General features: G+C 41.1%; 1 protein-coding gene across 2 annotated transcripts; it reads right to left on the reverse strand.

Annotated features, from left to right (window-relative positions):
• On the reverse strand, positions 1-19,265 carry BIRC7 (baculoviral IAP repeat containing 7). 2 transcript variants are annotated; one of them, XM_072879471.1, is made up of 7 exons: positions 18,971-19,265; positions 7,707-8,235; positions 5,432-5,531; positions 4,057-4,138; positions 3,910-3,955; positions 1,680-1,751; positions 1-1,161 (listed from the first exon to the last, which is right to left on the reverse strand). In XM_072879471.1, exons 1-7 carry the CDS (start codon positions 18,983-18,985, stop codon positions 959-961), a joined length of 1,047 nt encoding a protein of 348 aa, XP_072735572.1. In that variant the 5' UTR covers positions 18,986-19,265; the 3' UTR covers positions 1-958. The 2 variants fall into 2 exon arrangements, with proteins under 2 accessions (XP_072735572.1, XP_072735573.1); XM_072879472.1 differs by having other exon boundaries at positions 18,812-19,265.
• Positions 19,266-19,288: the final 23 nt, after the last annotated feature.

A 19,288-nucleotide genomic window follows, 5' to 3' on the forward strand; every position in this document is an offset into this window, starting at 1 on the left:
AAGTATTTCCTTTCCCCTGCGGTTAGCAAGCTCTAATATTGACAAAACTTTCTTTTTGGCCACATGATAGAATGTTCCATTTAAAATAAGAATTGTCAGTTTAGCCAAACAGAAGTCCTAAAAAGGTGTGTTTCCATCGTTATCTTCTAGTAGGATAGTACCCAACAGCCAGGGAAGAGGCTCTGTAAGCAGCTTCCATGAGATCATCTAGTGACCCTGACCATCAAAGAGCCTTTCACCTTCTGTCTAGGGAGGTCAGCTGAGAGTAAAGAGGCTGGAGAGTCTACAACAGGCCAGGCTTTTCACTTAGTTATGAAGTTAACGTTAATACTATGAAGTTAATACTAAGTTACTTCACTTAGTATTACTGAAACATTCTGTCAATTGTTCACAGTTAAACTGAGGGGAGACAGCAAAAAGCTCCGAAGAAAAATCTAGATTCTCCCTCCCCCAAAATCTATTGCTGCTGAGTATTCTAGTCTCAACTGAATGCATTCTGTATAGAAATACTCCCATTTTTACTCTGACTTACTGAAGGAAGTCATCAACCCTAGCAGAATAATCTCTAAACAACTGCTAAATGAGAGAAAAAGAACCAGAGTTGGTCTACTGAAAACAGCCCTTAATTTCAACACAGAGCAGAGATTCATTTGAGAATGCAAGAATTTGGAGAAGGAGAATCTCTGTCAACAAAAGCCTCTTTTTGGAGGACAACAGAAACAAGCGGAGTTTTTGTGGAGCAGTCCTACAGCAAGATCAGCAAGAGTACCGTAAACCAGCGACTCTTACTAGAAACACTGTGCATTGGAGGCACAGTTAGTAAGTTTTTACGTTTATTTGCAGGATAGCTTGGCGTAAGATTGCTCCAGCATCAATTGAACTATTTACTTATTTTCTTCCTCTGCTCCGTTATGAATGAGTTGTATAGACTTATCTTTCCCCTTAGGCACGTCACGGTTCAGGACATGAAAGTCCTCACACTTCCCCGGATGACCGCTCTGCAGATAGGACACAATCTCAGATTGAGGGCACATTCTCCACAAGCTACCAGGTGGCCACAAGGAACAAACACAACAGACACATCTCTGTCCATGCACACTTTGCACATCCTTTCCTCTTGCAGGCGTCGGAGCTGTTCTTCTGTGCTCATCCGAGACTCATCTTTACCAAAAAGAAAACAAAAAGCCCAAACTGTTAGTGTTATAATAGCTCCACAGAACGAGTCCTGTCATCTTAGGAAGTCACACTGCAACTTGCTCATCATTTTGTTCAGAGACTGACCGTGAATATGGCAAGAATACCTCTCAGACAAGTTTCATTTAAGGTGAAAAGCTACAGCTATTATAGACTCTGGCTTATCTACACAAGATTCAGCATATCTATCATATCTATAGATGCTGGACTGAGCAGGGACAGAGATCAACATCTTTTTGCTGTAACATGTAAATTATCCCGATAAACCAAATTTTTTTTTTTATTTTTTTTTTATAACAGTCTGCTTCACAGTGGAACTAATTCCTGAATAAGGGTCTCCATGTTCAGTTACCATTCAAGCTAGCACACATTCCCCTTCAGGATTAAAACAATGAATGAATACAATGACCACTGATACCATTACTATAAAAATCATCCCAATCACGCCTAGGCTCAATTTCACCACCACTGTCAGCCCAGTGCACCTGATTCCTTTTGTTGCACAGATTGCATTTCTTCTCTTGAACTTGATGTTTCAGTCTCTCTCTGAACAGCATCTGTATAAGCAGGAAAGAAGACGGCATTAAATGCTACCCCTTTCCTCCCTCTTCAGACAATGCTGTTTAAAAAGACGAAATATCCTGGATTTCAGTAGCCTTAGGTTAAATACCTCTTTATTTTGCTGTTAACTCCACACTCAGCTTGGTGAGGCTCTGTGGTGCTTCAGGTTAACATGTATATTAACCTCCCTACCAAAACATGTCCACATCACACTGTCTCCTCAGCAAAGCTGATTTATCTATCAGACAGCAGGAGCCATCAGCTACTCATTCCTGCTCCTGTGCTACTATTTAATCACACTTTTGGTTTTGTGGAAGTTTTTTTTTTTTTTTTGCCTTAGCTAAAGAGATGGCAGACTGTGATATGCAGACAGGAGCTTTGGAAAACAAGCTTGCTACCAGAGAAAGCCTGTGTGGAACTGCATCTTCAAATAAACTTCACTAGGTAAACAGACTCCACAAAACAGATAACACAAGACAGACATAGATAAGTTAAGGAGAATATATATTATCCAAACAAACGAGAAGTATGGCTATTTCTGATCAAGCCATTGATTCAATTTTAAATAGGCTTGGAGTACTCATCTATCCTAGAAGCCTTGCTTCACATAACTGCCTGTCTCTGCATCACACGTGAATTTGTGCACAAGCCTCCACATCGTGCAGCTGTCTGCTACTGCAGGTCTAAGGGCAGCAGAAAATATTGAGAATATCTACCCCATAGGCTAATAGAGGCAGATATAATTACTGATACCCCAGTAATCACAGCTCCTTCAGGTTTCTTTAAAGCAGAACCTCATTCTTCAGCCTCTCAAAGAAAGGCAGGCTCGGGTACATTACTAGTCTTAATTCCAGCCTAGGAAGAGAGAAGGCAGACCCACAAGACACTCACAACAGTGCTCAAGATTAAGTGAGTAAGAAGTTTAAGATCCACCAAGAACGTGAGTGTGCAAGTCAGGCATACCTCTGCTTTCCTCTGCACTGCTGCTCTCTTCCCAGTCTGGCTGAAGCAGATCAGAAATCAGTTCAGACTCAGAAAGGTAGAAAGTCCCAGTCAGCATGTATTTATTCTCTACCAGGTTAGCCACCCAGGTGGGGTCAAAGCCCATCTGTAGGACATTCTGCACTATGGTAAACTGATCCAGAGAATGAAGAGCCTGCAACTGACAATTCCTCAGAGGATCTGTAAAGCAGTGAGCAGGTACTTTATCAAAAAGGCAGAACTTTGGGCCAGAAGTATGCCACTCCCTGAAGCTGTTACATATAAAATGGCATAATATATTCTAGAACATTCCTCAAGCTATCTATGTACCTAGATCAACATCCAGATTTACAGTTTTTACTTCCAATCATAATTCACAAGAAAGTCATCAAAAGCAAATTCATAAAAACCAAGAGATGAATTTTGGATGGTTTATTCTACTGTACCAGTGAACCAAGTCTCCCATGTTTGGCCCCAGTCCAAAATCCTTATCTTTGTTTTCACATCCCAGAACAGAAGTCTTGAAGCTGCTTTCATGAAGATCAAGTGGAACATCCCAATTGAAGTCTCTCCTACATTATAATCTAGCTCAACCATTCATCAGTAAAGACTGAAGTGGAAATTCAGCTGGCAGCTCCTTCAAAGTCTTTCCTTAAGCTCATCCTATCAGACAGGCTCTTCAAGAGAATGAGAAAAATCAGTTTTCCACAGTTACGGGAGCCAAATTTCACCTACTTAAATTTCCAGGAGCAACTGATGAACAGGAATAGATCACTAGGATCAACACTTTCATGAACAACTGGACCCTCTAGAGGTTCTCTGGTCTCCTATTGAGTATGTTTAAAATGCTGTAGTCTGAAAGACTCTACAGACAGACATCATCAAGATCATGGACAAGTCAAAGGAAAGTCAGGCAAGCACCCAAAAGTCACATGATTATCCAGAGTAGCTAAACGTCCCTGATCTTAGACTAAGAGGTCTCACAAGAGCACGCAATTTTTCTTCTTGTGCTAGAGACCATTTCCTAAAAATAAAGTGAAACAGCTTCTAGAATATCAAAACATCTCTCAAACACCATGTCTACAGAGTGCACAGTAGCTGGGGTGGGGTAGAAGTAGTAAGACTACACCACTTTCAACAGAAGACAAAACACCATGTAATTATAGCACTGACCTTGGGAAGCAGAGGAATCTTGTTCGGTCTGATCCCAGGAATCTCTCTGAAAATGTCACAAGATAGTCATAAAAGAGGAGCATGTGTTCAGAACTCCCCCTATCTACCAAACCCCCATCCACTATACAGAAAATATTCATGACTCACTGGAGATATCAGGGTGCTAGAAAAGGACTCCTGAACACCGCTAACGAATTCTCTCCCCCTTGACCGCAATAAAAATTCACACCTATAAGCAGAAAGATTTAAATACATTAGTACAGGATATCTCAAGTGAAAGTAGCAGTAGTAGTTTGAATTTTAGAAGCAAAGGGTGCTATTGGGTTATGAGCAAACTGCTATATTCTTTAAAGAAGAGGGAGTATGATAGTCTTTTTTTTCCCCCCTCCTTGCATGAAGGGCAACAATAAGAGGCTCATGATCCCCCCCTTCATTCAGTCTTCAAGTTTGGCCCAAGATGAGCTCAGTTGCAACATTCTTTGGAACAGATCACAGAAAATGTGATAATAGACCAGTTCACAGCAAAACACAAGAACTGCTACAGAAAAAACAAGATTTACAATATCTTTTTGTACCTCGGAGTAGCAGAAAGCAAAGCTGTGCTTTGACGTCAAACAAAGTGATTTTAATTGAACTTTAAGACAGTGAACTCTTGGTCAAATTAGAAAATTTCAGGTCTGAACTGTGCCATTCTACCTGAGCTTGAACATTTGATTTTGCTTTTAAAGTGAGAGAGTAAATATTTAGACCCTCGTCACTTCTATTGGTACAGTTCTTTTTTAAAAAACTAGTTACAGCTTAGACAACCATTATCCAGTAGGTTTCATCGTTAACACAGAACACTCCAGTGATAAATCAGCCTTTGGAATAGAAGATGTAACAATGCCAGAGAAGAAGCCTAAAGGGACTGAAGCCAACTGTCCTGGAGTCAGCAAACTATTGTAAGGGATAACATATGCAGAGAGACACCAAGACACACATCAACTACTTTTTTGGAAGGGTGGAAAGTGAGAAACAGGAGAGGAGAGGCAGTTGAAGATATGATGATTAGGTTTTCAGGCCAATCTTTGGTTTTCCCACATGTGAGGGGAGAGTGGGAGGAAGGCACTTTTGGAAGACAGTACAGACTAAGTGGCAGACCTAGAAACAAGTTTTCTGTCTTGACCTACTACAAGGATCTGAAGATGGTCCCTTGCTGTGCAACTTTGACCTTGGGGATTCAGAACCTTTCTCTTGAGATTTCAGGGATTTCCAGACAGTTACAGACTATTGCCACAGTTTATGCAACTAAACATGATTGAACATACCTTACTAGCTTTTCACCTGCTCTAGCTAGGTAGAAAAGTCTAGAACTAAGCTAAAAACAGAGCCTGGAAGCAGCATTTACTACCAGTACACCTGTGACTCATTTGTCTCTCAACTGGAGGTACTTCTATCTTATGAAAGAAGAAATCAGTGTGGAATGCACAGCATACCTTTTGGTCTTGCTACGAGGGACATTTGTCAACCAAGACTGACTTACCCCGGATACCATTTGGCATGTTCCCTCCAAGGATCATCTCCAAACGACCAGTTCCTCACACCTCCATCACAGTAAAAACACCTCACTACATCACCTTGTCCTGAAAAAGACATCAAGAGATTATTTGACATCCGAGACACTGTACGCTCTACTAGCCCTGGATGAGAATCTGGGGAAAGATTCAGCACAAAACACAGGCTACCAGACAGAACAGATGAGCACATGACAATTTACCAACACTGTGTAAGTTGTATAGGGGCAGGAAATCCGATGGGAGTTTGAACTCCCAGAGCTGCGGCTGGTTGAGATGATTCCAGAACTGGGTCACAAGCTAACAGTCAGCATACGAGCACCATAGCTCCCACGTATGCACACACCTATCCAATCCCCTCTTGCCTGCATTTAGAAGAGAGCTGTAATTAATTATACCTATAAACATACTTTGTTTCCTAACCACAATCTGCTATAACCAGCAGCAGATACAGTCAGACGAGGTACACAGCTTCCATCTCATAGGTGTAAGAATTTGCCACAACATGGTCCCAGCCTACCCATCCTGCTTCTGTGCTTCTCTTCACAGAAATCACAGGGGTGGGGGGGGGGGGGGGAATCAAAGCCAAACACAGTTAAGAACTGCCTACAAATGGCCTGCTGATGAAACAATGTCAGTAAAGGCTGTCAGGGAGTTTGGGTCACAGACACGATCTTCCAAACGCTCTCGTGTTTAGAGTACTGTTTGGCTTAACTCGAGTGCTCAGTTCCAGAGCTCTCCTGCTCAAGTGACTGCAGGGGAGTGCCATGCCACAGTAGCGCTGCCCAATGAGTCCCCAAAGTAAGTGTCTGTGCTGGACTCTCAAACAGCTGCTCTGCAAGCGGTAAATCAAGTCCAACACAAGACACACAGGTTTTTAGCTGCAGACACTACTTTATAGTTTATTCTGTGCTCCTGGCCACGCTGGTCTTTTGTGTGCCTTAAAAATTAATAAAAAGACAAAAGCAGCAGATAAGTCAATATGCCTATAATGCTCTTCCAGTTAGGCATGCATGCCTTTTAGCCCCTGCTACTACGCTCCAAGTAGACACATACAGATTCTTAGTATTAACTGGATTTATAGCAAGATCCAGGTTATGCAGCTTGAGTGAAAATATTGCAGAAGTTGAGACATACTAGCAAGCTAGCCAGTCACTTCCTCTAACTCAAGCTAAAAGAACAGGTCAGTTATTTAGACAGACTTTCCTATGTGCATGTCATTCACCATGTTGCATCTCGGATTTTTCCAGCTATCACAACATTTAAGGCTGTTTTTTCCCCATTCCCATCTTTACCAACAAATAGTACTTAAATAAGTGGAGAAAGGGACAATTCAATTTTACTTCAACAATCAGAGTGTGAGGCATTCAGGATGCACAGGTTTGTTTCTGCTAAGGGAGCTTCAGTTTATGGACCCTGCCTGTCACTTCCTTCCATGCCTCTGTTTGATGTGGAAATACAAAACAAATAGATTCCTTCATATGGAAGAAGTCACACTTGTAACACACAGAAATATCACTACATTATTAGCTTTCAAAAAACAGAAGGATCCCCCCAATATTTAACTCCAGTCAAGTATTAACGTATTGTAAATATTTCCTGTGACTGGTCCACCCAGGGAGGAGTACTTATTCAAACCTATTGCCTAACCAGCAAAGCTTTCTCAAGGGGAAACAATGGTGTTATACTGATACTCACATGCATATGATAACAACAAATATTGCCTATTTTTCTCAAAACAAAAAGTATCTTTTTTATTTCTATATTACAAGTCCAGGGTCCTTACAGCAACAAGCCATAGTGACAGCCAAATGGGGTGACTACCCACAGGTTTCACTCAGATTTGTTTTCCTGAGAAGAGAAGGCTTCAGTGCAAGACAGAGCTTATACAAAACATGACATGCCAAGTAAGTGCCTCAAGTCCTTTTAGAAGTGCAATTAACAGGCTCAACGGATCTTAAAGCACACACTTTTCTGCCAGTAAAACATCCGCTTAAAACATGTCACTTTTTCCACTCCTGCTGGTAAGGGAGTTGACTTACTAGCAGACCCCTCAGTACCCAAAAAGGAGTTAACATAGAAGTGAATGCTGCACAAGCAGCAAGACAGCACAGGCTGAAGAAAGGATGTAGTTTCTAACTACACTACACATACTTGCAAGTATTTGTGCAAGCAATAAAACATAGTGACACCTACAAAAGTTAACCTGAATAAGAGTTAAACACATTTCCCCAGAGTACCCACCTGTGTAAAAGAATCCTGCTCTAGCCAGTTGCTCAGGATGCATGTCAGTATATCGCGGCCAGTTCTGAAATGTAGACAGTCTCATCTCCTCTGTTACCATCTCTGGGTATTCTGGTTCATTGGGCAGGGCTGTCTCCTCACTGTCTATCCCCTGCAAAAGACTGAGGAACTGCCCATCCACAGTGTCAAAGATTTCCTGAAGAGGCAGCATCTCTTGGTTCCCAACATCCTCCCCACAAATGAATTTACAGGAAGGGAAGAACTTCAGGTGCTCCGCTATTGGGCAATCACCAGGTCCCCAGTCCTTCAGGACACCACCACAGCAGAAACACTGCACTTCATCTCTTGGACCCACAAAGAAAAAGCCAGCCTTGACCAAATCTCGAGCAGACACAGGTGAGGTGCCTGGCCATTGCCGAAAAGTCCTCAGTCTTCTTGCTTCGTTCCTCATGCTGGATTCAAACAACTGGCAGCAAGCAGCCCTGAGCTCAATCTCCTCTGCTGGTGTCACGTCCCCCATGTTCTCGTTCTGAAAGAGAGGACGAGATAACCCAGAGCAGTCAGCTGGATTCCCGCTGTCAGGCAGCACTCACCCTGTGTTATTTGTTCCTTATCCCCATGCATATTCTGGAAAGCTCCTGGTCTTGACAAAGCTGAGCTTGTTTTGGAATTGCAGCCCAATCAGAGATCTGGTGCTTCTGTACTTTGCTGTTGAACTTTTGCTGAGTCCTCACTAGTGTCTGAAGGGAAGAGACTAGCGCTTTCCGAGCCTCTCTGCCAATTTACAGGAAAGATGCTTGCGGGAACAGATAGTGGAGGGGGAGGGCAAAACCTATGCTGCCTCCCTAGCTGAACCAATCCAGCTTTTGGCATCTGATCTGTGTGATAAATCCTCAGTCATTTTGCTCAGCCTTTAAATTAATGTTAAAAAGACTCTGCTTTTTTTTTTTCCTAAAGACAGATTTAAGAAGGCATGCCATAACAAAGCAGTGAACAGCCACACCCAAAGTGTCTCATGATGTTCAGTTTACAGCCAAACAGTACACAGAATATCAGAGGATTCTTCATAGCCTTGTTATGCTAATTAAACAGGGAATATATAGAAATATCTCTATAAAAGAGAACTTCTCCAGGACACAGTCTAAAATAATTAGGTCCGGTTTCTATAGGGAGGTGCCCTTAAATCAAAGATAAGACATTTTCTGCCTGTGGTAGTTCTGTGCAAGAGGAAGAGTGAAATTAAAGAAGTTATGAGTGCCTGACTTTCCAAGCCCTCATCCTACTTAAGGTAATAGCCCTTCCCTGCGCAAATAAGCTAAATTGCAACTCAGCCACTGCTTCTAATACTTTCTATATGGCTGGCACATACACTTTCAAAAGGTCATACAATTACACAACTGAGAAACAGGACCAATTTAACTAATCACTCTAAATTCCTTTAGAGTGAAGTCACTACACACGTGACTAAGTGGTAGGTGCAATCAAATCCATTTTTTAAATTAAGTGCCCTGAAAATCCCTTCACCACCTAACTCAGCAGGTCGATTCATCCCAAAGAAGCGCTAATGATCTACTGGTTATCAGAGCTAAGCACACAGACCCAAAACATCACACAGGCAAATATTAAATTAGAAAAATATATATATACACACACGCCCCCAAAAAAGATATGGTATTTCAAAGCTGGTACACCACATTATTAAGATAAAAGATAACTGCTGCAGTGCACTCTTTTGAATAGGCACACTGTAAAAAACTATCAAGTGGAGACCACCTGTATAGCAGCTCCTCTGCAGTGAACACAGCCAGAGACCATTAAGAGGCACTCAGACCACTAGCATCTCTGAAGTACTATTCCTCTTAGTTAAGTGCTGCAATACATTTAGGGGGAAAAAAATTCCAGGGTATTTTAGTTGCAAGACCTGTAGCCAGAGTTAACAAATCCACCCTTCATAGGTATTAGACGTTTAGGGAGATTTTTAAAGCAAAAGCAAGCTTGCTCAACCACATGCCTCTCACAGTAAAAGGTAGCAAGGAAGAGAAAGTTCATTAGCAGCTAGAATTTTCTTCTATAATCATCATCACAGAAACCAGAGTTGTAGGAAAAGAAAGCTCTAAAAGTTTGGTTTAGGAACTGTGCTTTCTTTAATACAGTAAAGTAGTTACTCGAGAACTATGTCACTGGTATAAAGAAAAATCCATGCAGAAAGAAAAAACCCATTAGTCACCGATACACAGCAGAATTTGCAAGCTAAGCAAACTTAGGAGCATGCAATTTTTTAGCCTGCACAGCAGATTTTGCTCTCAGAATACAGAGAAGCAGAGAGACTTGTTCATCAGGCGCAGCTCCACAGTATCAGTGTTGCTCTCATCTTGGGCCCTAACAAAGCAAATCTATTATTCTTAAACTATGACAAACACTGTTTTCCACCTAGAAGGTGGCCAAGTTATCTTAGCCTACTTCCACTTCAGAAGTACACATCAGAGCAAGCTTCACTGCAAAACATAAAGAAAATTATTTTTTCCACCCAAAAGCTTGACAGTTGAATCAAGCTTTTTTTTAAAAAAAGAGATGCAACATAAGAGAACAAGTAGATTTATCTCCTGTCTATAAAGAAACTCATTATGGTTCACCTGTATTAAAGACATTTACATGCTCTGCAGAAGGTCCATTAACCTGGCTAACAAGGCTCTCCAAACCAAATTGATAATTTAAATAGTTACACCACCACTAAAAGCCAATATTGTTCCACAATCCACTACTTACAACTACATAGTAACACACCTCCAAAGCAACATTACAGCTAACATCAACAATTCCCTATGATCAGCACATTGAAAACTAAAAAAACAAACAAACAAAAAAAAAGCAAAATTTACCTGCAAAATTTTTAAAAAAGAAAACCCCAGAACACTTCCAAGAACTAAGACTCTCCCAACTCCACAAACTTCAAGCTATGCTCTTCTCAGCAATGCAAAGGCCTTTCTCAACAAAGCAGAAACCTTTCCAAGGTGGAAGTGATCCCACCTGACTCAGCAGCCATTTCTAATGCCTCGTTTTCCCCAACTGGTTGGTTTTGTGCTGAAATTCTCTATTGGCTGAACAATCCAAATTTCATCTTTTTAAGTGGGAGGCACCAGGGAAAGATAAAAAGTTAAGCTCAGACTTCCTCTAGAAAATAACTTTGGGCCCTTTAAAAAAAAAAGAAATAATAACCAAGCCTTGTGATCTTGTTAAAACCCAGCACAGTCCCAGTCATGCCATCTTGACTCCTATGACATAATGATCACAATCCTCCTATTTTGCTATAGTACCTTTGCTACTGCATCCATGATTTTTTCTTTAATTTCTATTGATATAATAACAGAAATGAACATAATCATATTCTAAAAGAAGACTGTCCAGATGTAAGTTAGGACATATGTCAAGTATGGAGTATGTCATACAGGGGCACGACAGCAGTTGCCTATGAAGAGGGTGATAGCCCTCTTAGCCCTCGCAGTCATGCTGTGACTCTCTATTAACACTCTTGCGGTGTCTTTTTCAACTTGCTCTCACATGTATGTTTTGTACCTTAAAATTTTCAAGAAAATGTACTATAAAATTAACAGACAATAGCAATAAGAATTTACTCAAGACAGCTTGAATACATTACATTGCCTTTACTTTGGGAATAAACATTGACTCTTTTGCTACCATCGCATCTTCACAATTTGAAATCTTTCTATTCCTTTGCTTCCTGTGGTCACAATTCAGAATGAAGGATTTTAAGGCTAGTTTTGAAGGTGCAGTTACTTGAAAATGTGTTTTCCTCTACCACTTTTCTGCCTGAGAAGATGCATGCAGCTTATTCTAAACTATGTGCTTGATAAAACCTAAGTTCTCCATGTTAACATAAGAACACAGGTGTTTTGTGTTTGTAAAAAATTATAAATTAGGATTTTTCTTTGAAGAAAAAAGATCTAGAGCCCTTTTCTTACAGGCAAGCCTATACAAACATTTTGATTAAAAAGAACAGTGTTGAAACTTTTTTTTTTTTTAATTAAATGTGCGTTAATGGAAATCCCTGAGCAGCAGAGGGCAGCGCTTATATACAAAATGTACAGAATCTCGTAACAAGTGAATGTGGTTCTTCTTGTCTTGTCCATAATGAATTTATACCTAATTGCACATTATCTTCTGCTCCACAGATCCTCTTCTTTATAAGTCTATATTGATTTTTGAAGAATGTATCCTAAAAATGTAAGACAGAGAGTTAAGCAAATCCCTCTTACAGAGGCTGTTTGGGGACTCTGGCGATGGCCTGTAGCGAATCACCTGTTCATAGATAAGAGTGATCGATAGTTCTGATCTTACGAAGCATTTTACGAGCAATGACCTCATCTTGTCCTGCTTATAACCACCTTGCTTCTCCAAACGTGATCTTGGGAGGTGTGGGGAACATGGCAGGCTCCTTGATCTGCCTTCCTCGCAGCCGTGCCTTGGCCTCACCAGCAGCCTGCAAGCAGCGCTCGGGGATGCTGTCACGCAATGCTCAAACAATCTGCCGATGGCCCAGGCTGGCACTGATGCACCACAGCGTTGTGGGAAAGGTGTACTGAACTGCCAAGCCCGTACACTCCACTTGTTCTAGGGGAGCCCCCAGGGTGACTGTTAAAAGGGAGAAGCTGTATAAAAGCTCAGAGGAGCGGAAAGGCAGCTTCTCAGTTAATTTACAAAATGTGACTGATTCTGACAGTGATTATTAGGGGGGTTTGTTTACATAACGTTCTTGCACCATGCAAGCTTAGAGACAGGTTTAAGGTTGGTTTTCTGTGGGGATACACTTATGTGATTTTGAGGGGAACATTTCACCAACAAAGGAAAGCTCAGAAGGACTAGTGAGATGACTGTAGCAAAAGAAGATGAAGTGACACTAAGTCTGGTGCTGAGAGCAATTAAAAATAACCCACCATGGACAAATTACAGGGGTTTATTTTAGCACACTAAAATTCTGAAAGCAAATAACATATATTCAAAAATGTGTTGTATGTAACCAATATTGATCTTTTTTAGCAATTCCTATATATTTTTAGTTCCTTTTCAGAGAATTAATATGTCCTACTGAACTTCTGAATGCTTCTTAAAATGAAGAGTGTGATGAGCTAACAACAAACAAATGCAGGAATCAGTAAGCATCAACCAGGAGACCAGGATAGATCAGTGATAACGATCGACAGCATGAGAAACGTAGTAACGTCGACATTGCTGAGCTCATTCCAAGCATAACTGCAAACCAATACTAAACAGTGATTTGAAACACCCTAAGAAGAAAGGAATGTAAACATAATTAATCAAGAATATGTTTGCTAATATCAGCCTGATTTGGAAGGAAAGCAATCATTAAATACAAGGGCCAGAGTATAGCTGGAGGCAGCATGAGGAGCTCCAAAGGACTGAAGTGACTGGAGCCCCTGGAAAAACTCCAGCGGAGTTCAGCATCTCTAACCTCGAGGTTCTACGCAGCTATAAGGGGATGAAGCTGTTCTGTTTGGTTTAGCTCAAGGAAGACTATTGTGCTTTCACCAATAAATTAAGAGTCAATAAAAAATTCCTGAGGAAAGAGGCTTTCATAACAGGGGAAACAAAGGTATCAGTTGGCATTATCGAAGAAGCAAAGAGGCTGGGAACACAACCAGAGATGCCATAGCTTGCCACTGCAACTGATGTGTAAGGGGGCCGGTTATCAAGGAAATGTATGGCATAATTCCTGTTCCCACTTGCTCAGAACCACTGTTAACCACTCTGTGAGGACAAGGATCCATTTTTCAGAATAAAACATTCAGACCTTGTGATATAACTGCTTTCCAGCCTGAAGCAGAGTAGACAAAATAATTAAATTTGTAGTCATAGAAGTAGGTGACTGCTTCTGTTTCTCCATTTAGGGCCTTGCTTTTCCTCTTCTGGCTGCCTCTTCCTTGTCTGTTGCCCTTCATCTTCCTTCATGCTGAATGGCCGGCTGGTATCACCCTGCAGCAAAACGCCTGCACTCTGCTGCTCTCCTAAGAGTTGCTGCAACAGTAAAATGTGAGGGTGCCTGCCTGTTCAGCTGCCTTCCAGTGCAGCACTGAGGGACCAGAGCGCCTTGCTGTCTGTTGACACAAAACTCCAAGGCATCCATAAAACAAATCCATTGTGGACAGGCAGTATGATCCGACCCAGAGAATAACGAGACACACTGAAAAGTGACTGGTCACACCAGAGACAAACACAAAGTTATTCTCTTAGGGCAAAGCTCAGAAGTCTCACTTTGATATTTCATCCAGCTGAAGGTTCTTTCTTTTACCATAACGAGTACTGCTATACATCTAAAGGGGTCTTCTCTGCCTATCAGTGTTTCCCTCGCTGAACTTTTCTCACTGGATTTTTCAATAATAATGACTAACAAATTTAACACATTAATAAATGATTTATTCCTCCAAACATTAACAATCAGTAATTCAAGAAGCCTGAAAAATGTTGCTATAAAGTAAATACACATACTATAAATATATACTGCCAGAACTAATGCACAGGTGAGTAACAGATACACGTTTTGTGAAGTGACCTCTTAAAGATTCAAACCTTTCAATCTCCTCCCCCAATTCCTTCTTCTGGCCTCCACTACCATAGGATTTGATTGCTTCCAAACTTTATGTATTGTAATAGTTAGGAACAGCTAAATGTAGTTTGCAACATGATTCATGTTGCATGATTTCATGTTGCATTATTTCAAAGTGTTTAAAATCAAATACTGTTAATATTCCAGCCCATAGGAACAGAACACGGTACATATCAAAAGAAAAATCTGCAAAGCACAGCAGATACTTAAAAAATCTATAGAGGAACTGACCTTAAAATCCTACTGTGATTTGAAAGAAAAGCAAACTAACATGCTAGTTCCTTGGAATGAGGAAAACTGAAGTGTTCCTGCCACAAGCCATTACTGTGTTTTACATTGTTTCAGAACTTCATGATTTCAGTGTCCAGCCTATCATAAAAAATATTTCTGCTAGAAAAGATAGAGTGCGTTGAAAACTGTTCAATGCTTTTTCAAAAGGTAACTGGTTGTAGAAAACAGTTTCTTTTTTATTTTTCTAAATGGCTTTTGGAGCTGAAAAATTTGAGTTTCTTTTTCAAGGGTCTGTCTTTATTTGGTTTTCTACCCCTTCTTGCCTTTGCCAGTGGACACAAAACATCATGGGGAAAAAAAGAAAGGACAAAACCAAAACCCACCCATTTTTTGGTTTTTTGTTTCCCACAACATTCTGAATACTTAAAACAATCTGTAAAAATTCAATGCTGCCCCAAATTGAATGAACTATTTTCAGTTTTCAGCAGATCAATGTGATATCCAAAGAGCAAGCAGAGTGCTTATAGGGCTGAGCAGCAGCACAGGTATTAGGAATATAAAACACAGTTTCAGGAGAGAACTGGATGGGAAAATACAATTCCCACAGGGAGCATGGAAAATGTTAATGATATTCCCTTTCCTTCTCCCTTTCTGGGTAGGATCTGGCTGGTTTCCCCAAAGATCAGTTGTGCTTCTCCTTCCTCTCAATTCCTGCCTCTCACTGACTCCGATCATTTCCTGATTCCTTCTGATTCTGACATGGAGCCTCACACTTGCACTCTATTCCCTTTACCTGCTCAAAGCCCGGCAGGAGGTAGGGAACAAAAGACACGTAGCCTCACGTAAACTGCGTGCCATTGCTACTCCAAATTGTTCACAAATAAAACTAACAACTCTTCAGAAGAGATTGCTATCAGCTTGTGACTAATGTATGTTTTTCCACCATTCAGCCATTAATTACCTCTAAAGAAGGATTTGTTAGGCGTTGTTATGACTCTAATGGACCTCATCCTACTTTTTAACTGGTGGAAAATCAGCCATCAAGGAACAAGGAACATCTCATTTTCCAATTAAATTCTGCTACAGTTTGGAACGTGTTTTTATTGTAGAGAGATGTGCCTAGCTGCCTGAATATTGCTTGGACGACAGGCAGAAAGATCTATTCTGGAGCTATTAACACTAGCAATCATCTGCTTTTCTCCATGCAGATTGGCTCAGAATAGGTTTATTTTGTCCCTGTATCAACAATCAATAGCAAGATTGAAAGATGAGGAAGACAGACAACAGACCAACCTGAAGGACACTGCAAAAAGCTGAAGTGAAAAATGGGTGACCGTATTCTAATAAGTAAGCAAAGACAGACTGACCTTACAATTTAATGGAAACTACATGATAGCAGCAAGGAAGACTTGCCAGTGATGAAGATCAAGAGGAAGACATGGGAGAGTCCTTGTGATCAATTATTGCTCAGCTGAGCTCCTTGCTACAGCTTTTCAATGAAGTTGTCTTGCAAAGAACAGCATGTGCGATGATGATGTCAGATGATATCTGTTCAGAGGCCACACTCTTTGCATATGATTTCCCTTCTCATGTTTTCACAATGTGTCAGTGACACGAAAAACAGGAGAGAAGAACAGATACTATTTCTCCGTGTGTCTGCTTTTATTTTTCACCCTAAAATGATGGAAATTAGCGTTGGATCCTTGCCTTGGTTACATTCCACGGGGGTGTGGGGTGCAGGAGGGAGATGATTCCAGCATGGTAATGTTCAATTTTACCCCCTGCTCATAGCAGAGGGCTGCATAAAATCCCTGTAAAATCTAAATTAAAAAAAAAAACAAACCCAAACCAAAAAAGTATTCTGTAATTTACCCATGAACTCTTCTGAGATTTCAGAGAGTGTTAGCAAAGGAAGAAAAATATATCTGTAACTTTTTCTTATACTAGAAGAACATACCACCATATTTCTCTCAACAAAGCCAAAACCAAACAAAAATCTGTGTCACCCCTAGGTTACAGTTACACTCCAAAAGCATCCCGAGTTGCTATAATTCTGAATATTGCCTCATCTGTATGCTTCAACTGAGACTTCTCATCTTACTGGTTTTGTTCTAAAAGATTGTGTACTTCTCAAGATCATTCTTAGATAGACAAGAACATTCTTAGATAGACAAGAACGTTCTTAAAGTTACCAGGAAGAAGCAGTAACTCACATTTTCCTAATGCAAAAGAAAACAAAATTATCCCACAAACACGGACTTAGGCATGTCTCTCTCTCTCTCTCTCTCTATGCCTGACATGCTCTGTCTTTGAATCCAAAATAACAGGTATAGCCTAATAGCTTTAGTCCCCTGCTGAAGCAAATACAGTTCTAACATTCTGCCTACATACGCTCATGGCTAGGATGATTCATAGTCACATAGTTTCTATATCAAGACTAGTGAACACACACAATCACATGGACTTCAGAGCAGTGCCCATCACCCCAGTATCCAGAACGAGCCTTTCCCTTTTCCTTCCAGACAGATGTTCCACTCTCTAGCCATGCTGCTTACTTTTTTCTCACATTTGTTTTTGAAGCACTGCTCTTTAGATTGCCTTTCCTGCTCATCCAGGGACTCTCAAGAGCACAGACTTACTGACTTTGTCCATAGCTATACTGTATGGCAAACAGAATTAAGATAAAACATATCAATTTTTACTTGCTACCTAAGCCAAACAAAGAACTCGAAGCACTTCCAGGTGCTGAGGATTAATGCAATACTCCTTCCTTACCTCTGGATGACTGATCAGAAAAAGGACAAAAGAAAGTGGACTATTCATTTCAGATGTTTTATTAGAATAATAAATACAAACTCAAACTAACAATTTCCAAACATGTGAACAAAGAGAAGACTCTGGGTTTAACTGTATCTAAAGGAAAGGATGATCGCATTGTTTAGTATCTTTCATGAGGACTGGAATTTGCCACTTCTACCCCCAAAATTAAGCATGGAGTTGTTACAAGTAAGACTTTGTAACTTCTGGAAGTACTGTCTGGTATGGCAGAGTCTTAACTACTTTGGTCACAGCTCTAGCTACTTGTGAACGCAGTAATGAGACTGGATACAAGCGTCACACAAGTTGGTACTAGGCCCAGTTTGGGCCTCAAGTTATTACCTCAGGCAATAACACAATATTTTATATGCATGTTGAAGGCTCGATTTTGATTTGCCTTTCTCTCAAATATGTTCTTATATTGCTCACCTAAAACTGCACATGGTGTATGTCTGTGTCAAGTAACCTACACAAGAGGTATGTTCGAAGCCAAAAGAGACTTACCAAACTAAATCCCTGCAGGTATTTTGATACCTTCAAGAAAAAAATCAGCTTTCTGGCCAGTTTAAGGACAATTATTTCCATTCTCTGAACAGATGTCAGACACCGATGTAACATGTTAAAAAATAATCTCAGTGACCTATTGTTAATCAATGAAAATTCTTCGTTACAAATTCTTTTACTGCACCGGTTTCCAAAGAAGTCAAAAGAAATTATATTCTACAAATCTCATTTAGTTGCCATCATCTGGCACCAGTGTTGTTTAGAAGCACTGCAATGATATTTTCTTTTGTTGTGGCGTAAGAGGTTCCCAGTCCACTATACGCTAATCGGGCACTGAGTGAACTATCGTTTACTATGCTTGTAAGTCAGCAGGACAGTAAGGCCTCTGGGTGTTGCCATAACACAAGTAGTAAGAAAGCAAAATCATGTTGATTGATTTCTTTTTTGTCAGAAAACATTTATGATTTGGTCAGGAGAACTCAGATTTGAGGCAGATTGTCACACAAGTTTCTGTATTATAATCAGTATATATAATATATTATAAACTGCAGGACCTTGGGGGGGCAGGAACTGCCCTTTTGTTCTGTGCAGCACCTACAAACTATATCTTGACCAAAGGATCCTAAGCAGGACCTAAAAACTATTAAGTAGCAACAATTCTTGTCATTAGATATTCCACCCATTTAGAAAAAACAAACACCCCCCCCGCAACCCACTATGTACAAGAAGCAGAAATACAATCATTAATGAGGTAGAACTCAAATACTAGAAATAAAAGGGCATTGCTTTCACTTAATCTGATTCCTCCTTAAGCCAGCCCTCCCTAAAAATTACAGAGATTCCACTTTGGCATAAAGCAGCACTGAACGATTACAACTCAGGCGGCTTATTCAATACTGCTTCACTTCCTCACCTTTCCTCAGAAGGGTGCATAGGTAAATGACAAGCCTCCCTGAAAACCACTAGGTTACTTCTTGGCCCTGCCGAAATCAAAACAAGCTATGCAAAGGGGGCTAAGATTTCACCCAGGTTCTGCAAAACAGCAGCTGGAAAGAAAATAAAATGAATTAACCTGATAAAAAACCATGGTGTGAGCAGCTGCAGCCAGCAGCCAGCAGCCAGGCTGGTTGTGACCCTCTGCCAGAGGATCCCAGCCGCAGCTACCGCAGGCCCAAGGACCGGATCCGCGCCGCCCGCGGGTGGTGTGAGGGGAGACCGGCCTCCCTCAGCGCCTCGGGCCACGAGTGAGCCTGCTCGGCCGAGCCTACGGGCAAGGGGCCTCGGCCCCGGCCCCGCACAGGCCGGGCGAGGACAGCCGAAGGCACCGAGCAGAGAGAAGGGGCCGCCCGCCGCCCCTCAGCCCGCCGCCCCCTCGCGCATGCGCGGCAGC

Source organism: Ciconia boyciana, chromosome 14, assembly GCF_034638445.1.
Source record: "Ciconia boyciana chromosome 14, ASM3463844v1, whole genome shotgun sequence".
NCBI lineage: Eukaryota > Metazoa > Chordata > Aves > Ciconiiformes > Ciconiidae > Ciconia > Ciconia boyciana.

Bases quoted from the DNA above. Each gene is read 5' to 3' on its own strand.
- BIRC7 (XM_072879471.1), bottom strand. The intron at 4,139-5,431 runs GTAAGTCAGTCT...TTCTGCTTATAG, and splicing joins CATGCCAAATGGTATCCGGG to GTGTGAATTTTTATTGCGGT. The intron at 1,752-3,909 runs GTCAGTGCTATA...CTGCTTATACAG, and splicing joins AGATTCCTCTGCTTCCCAAG to ATGCTGTTCAGAGAGAGACT.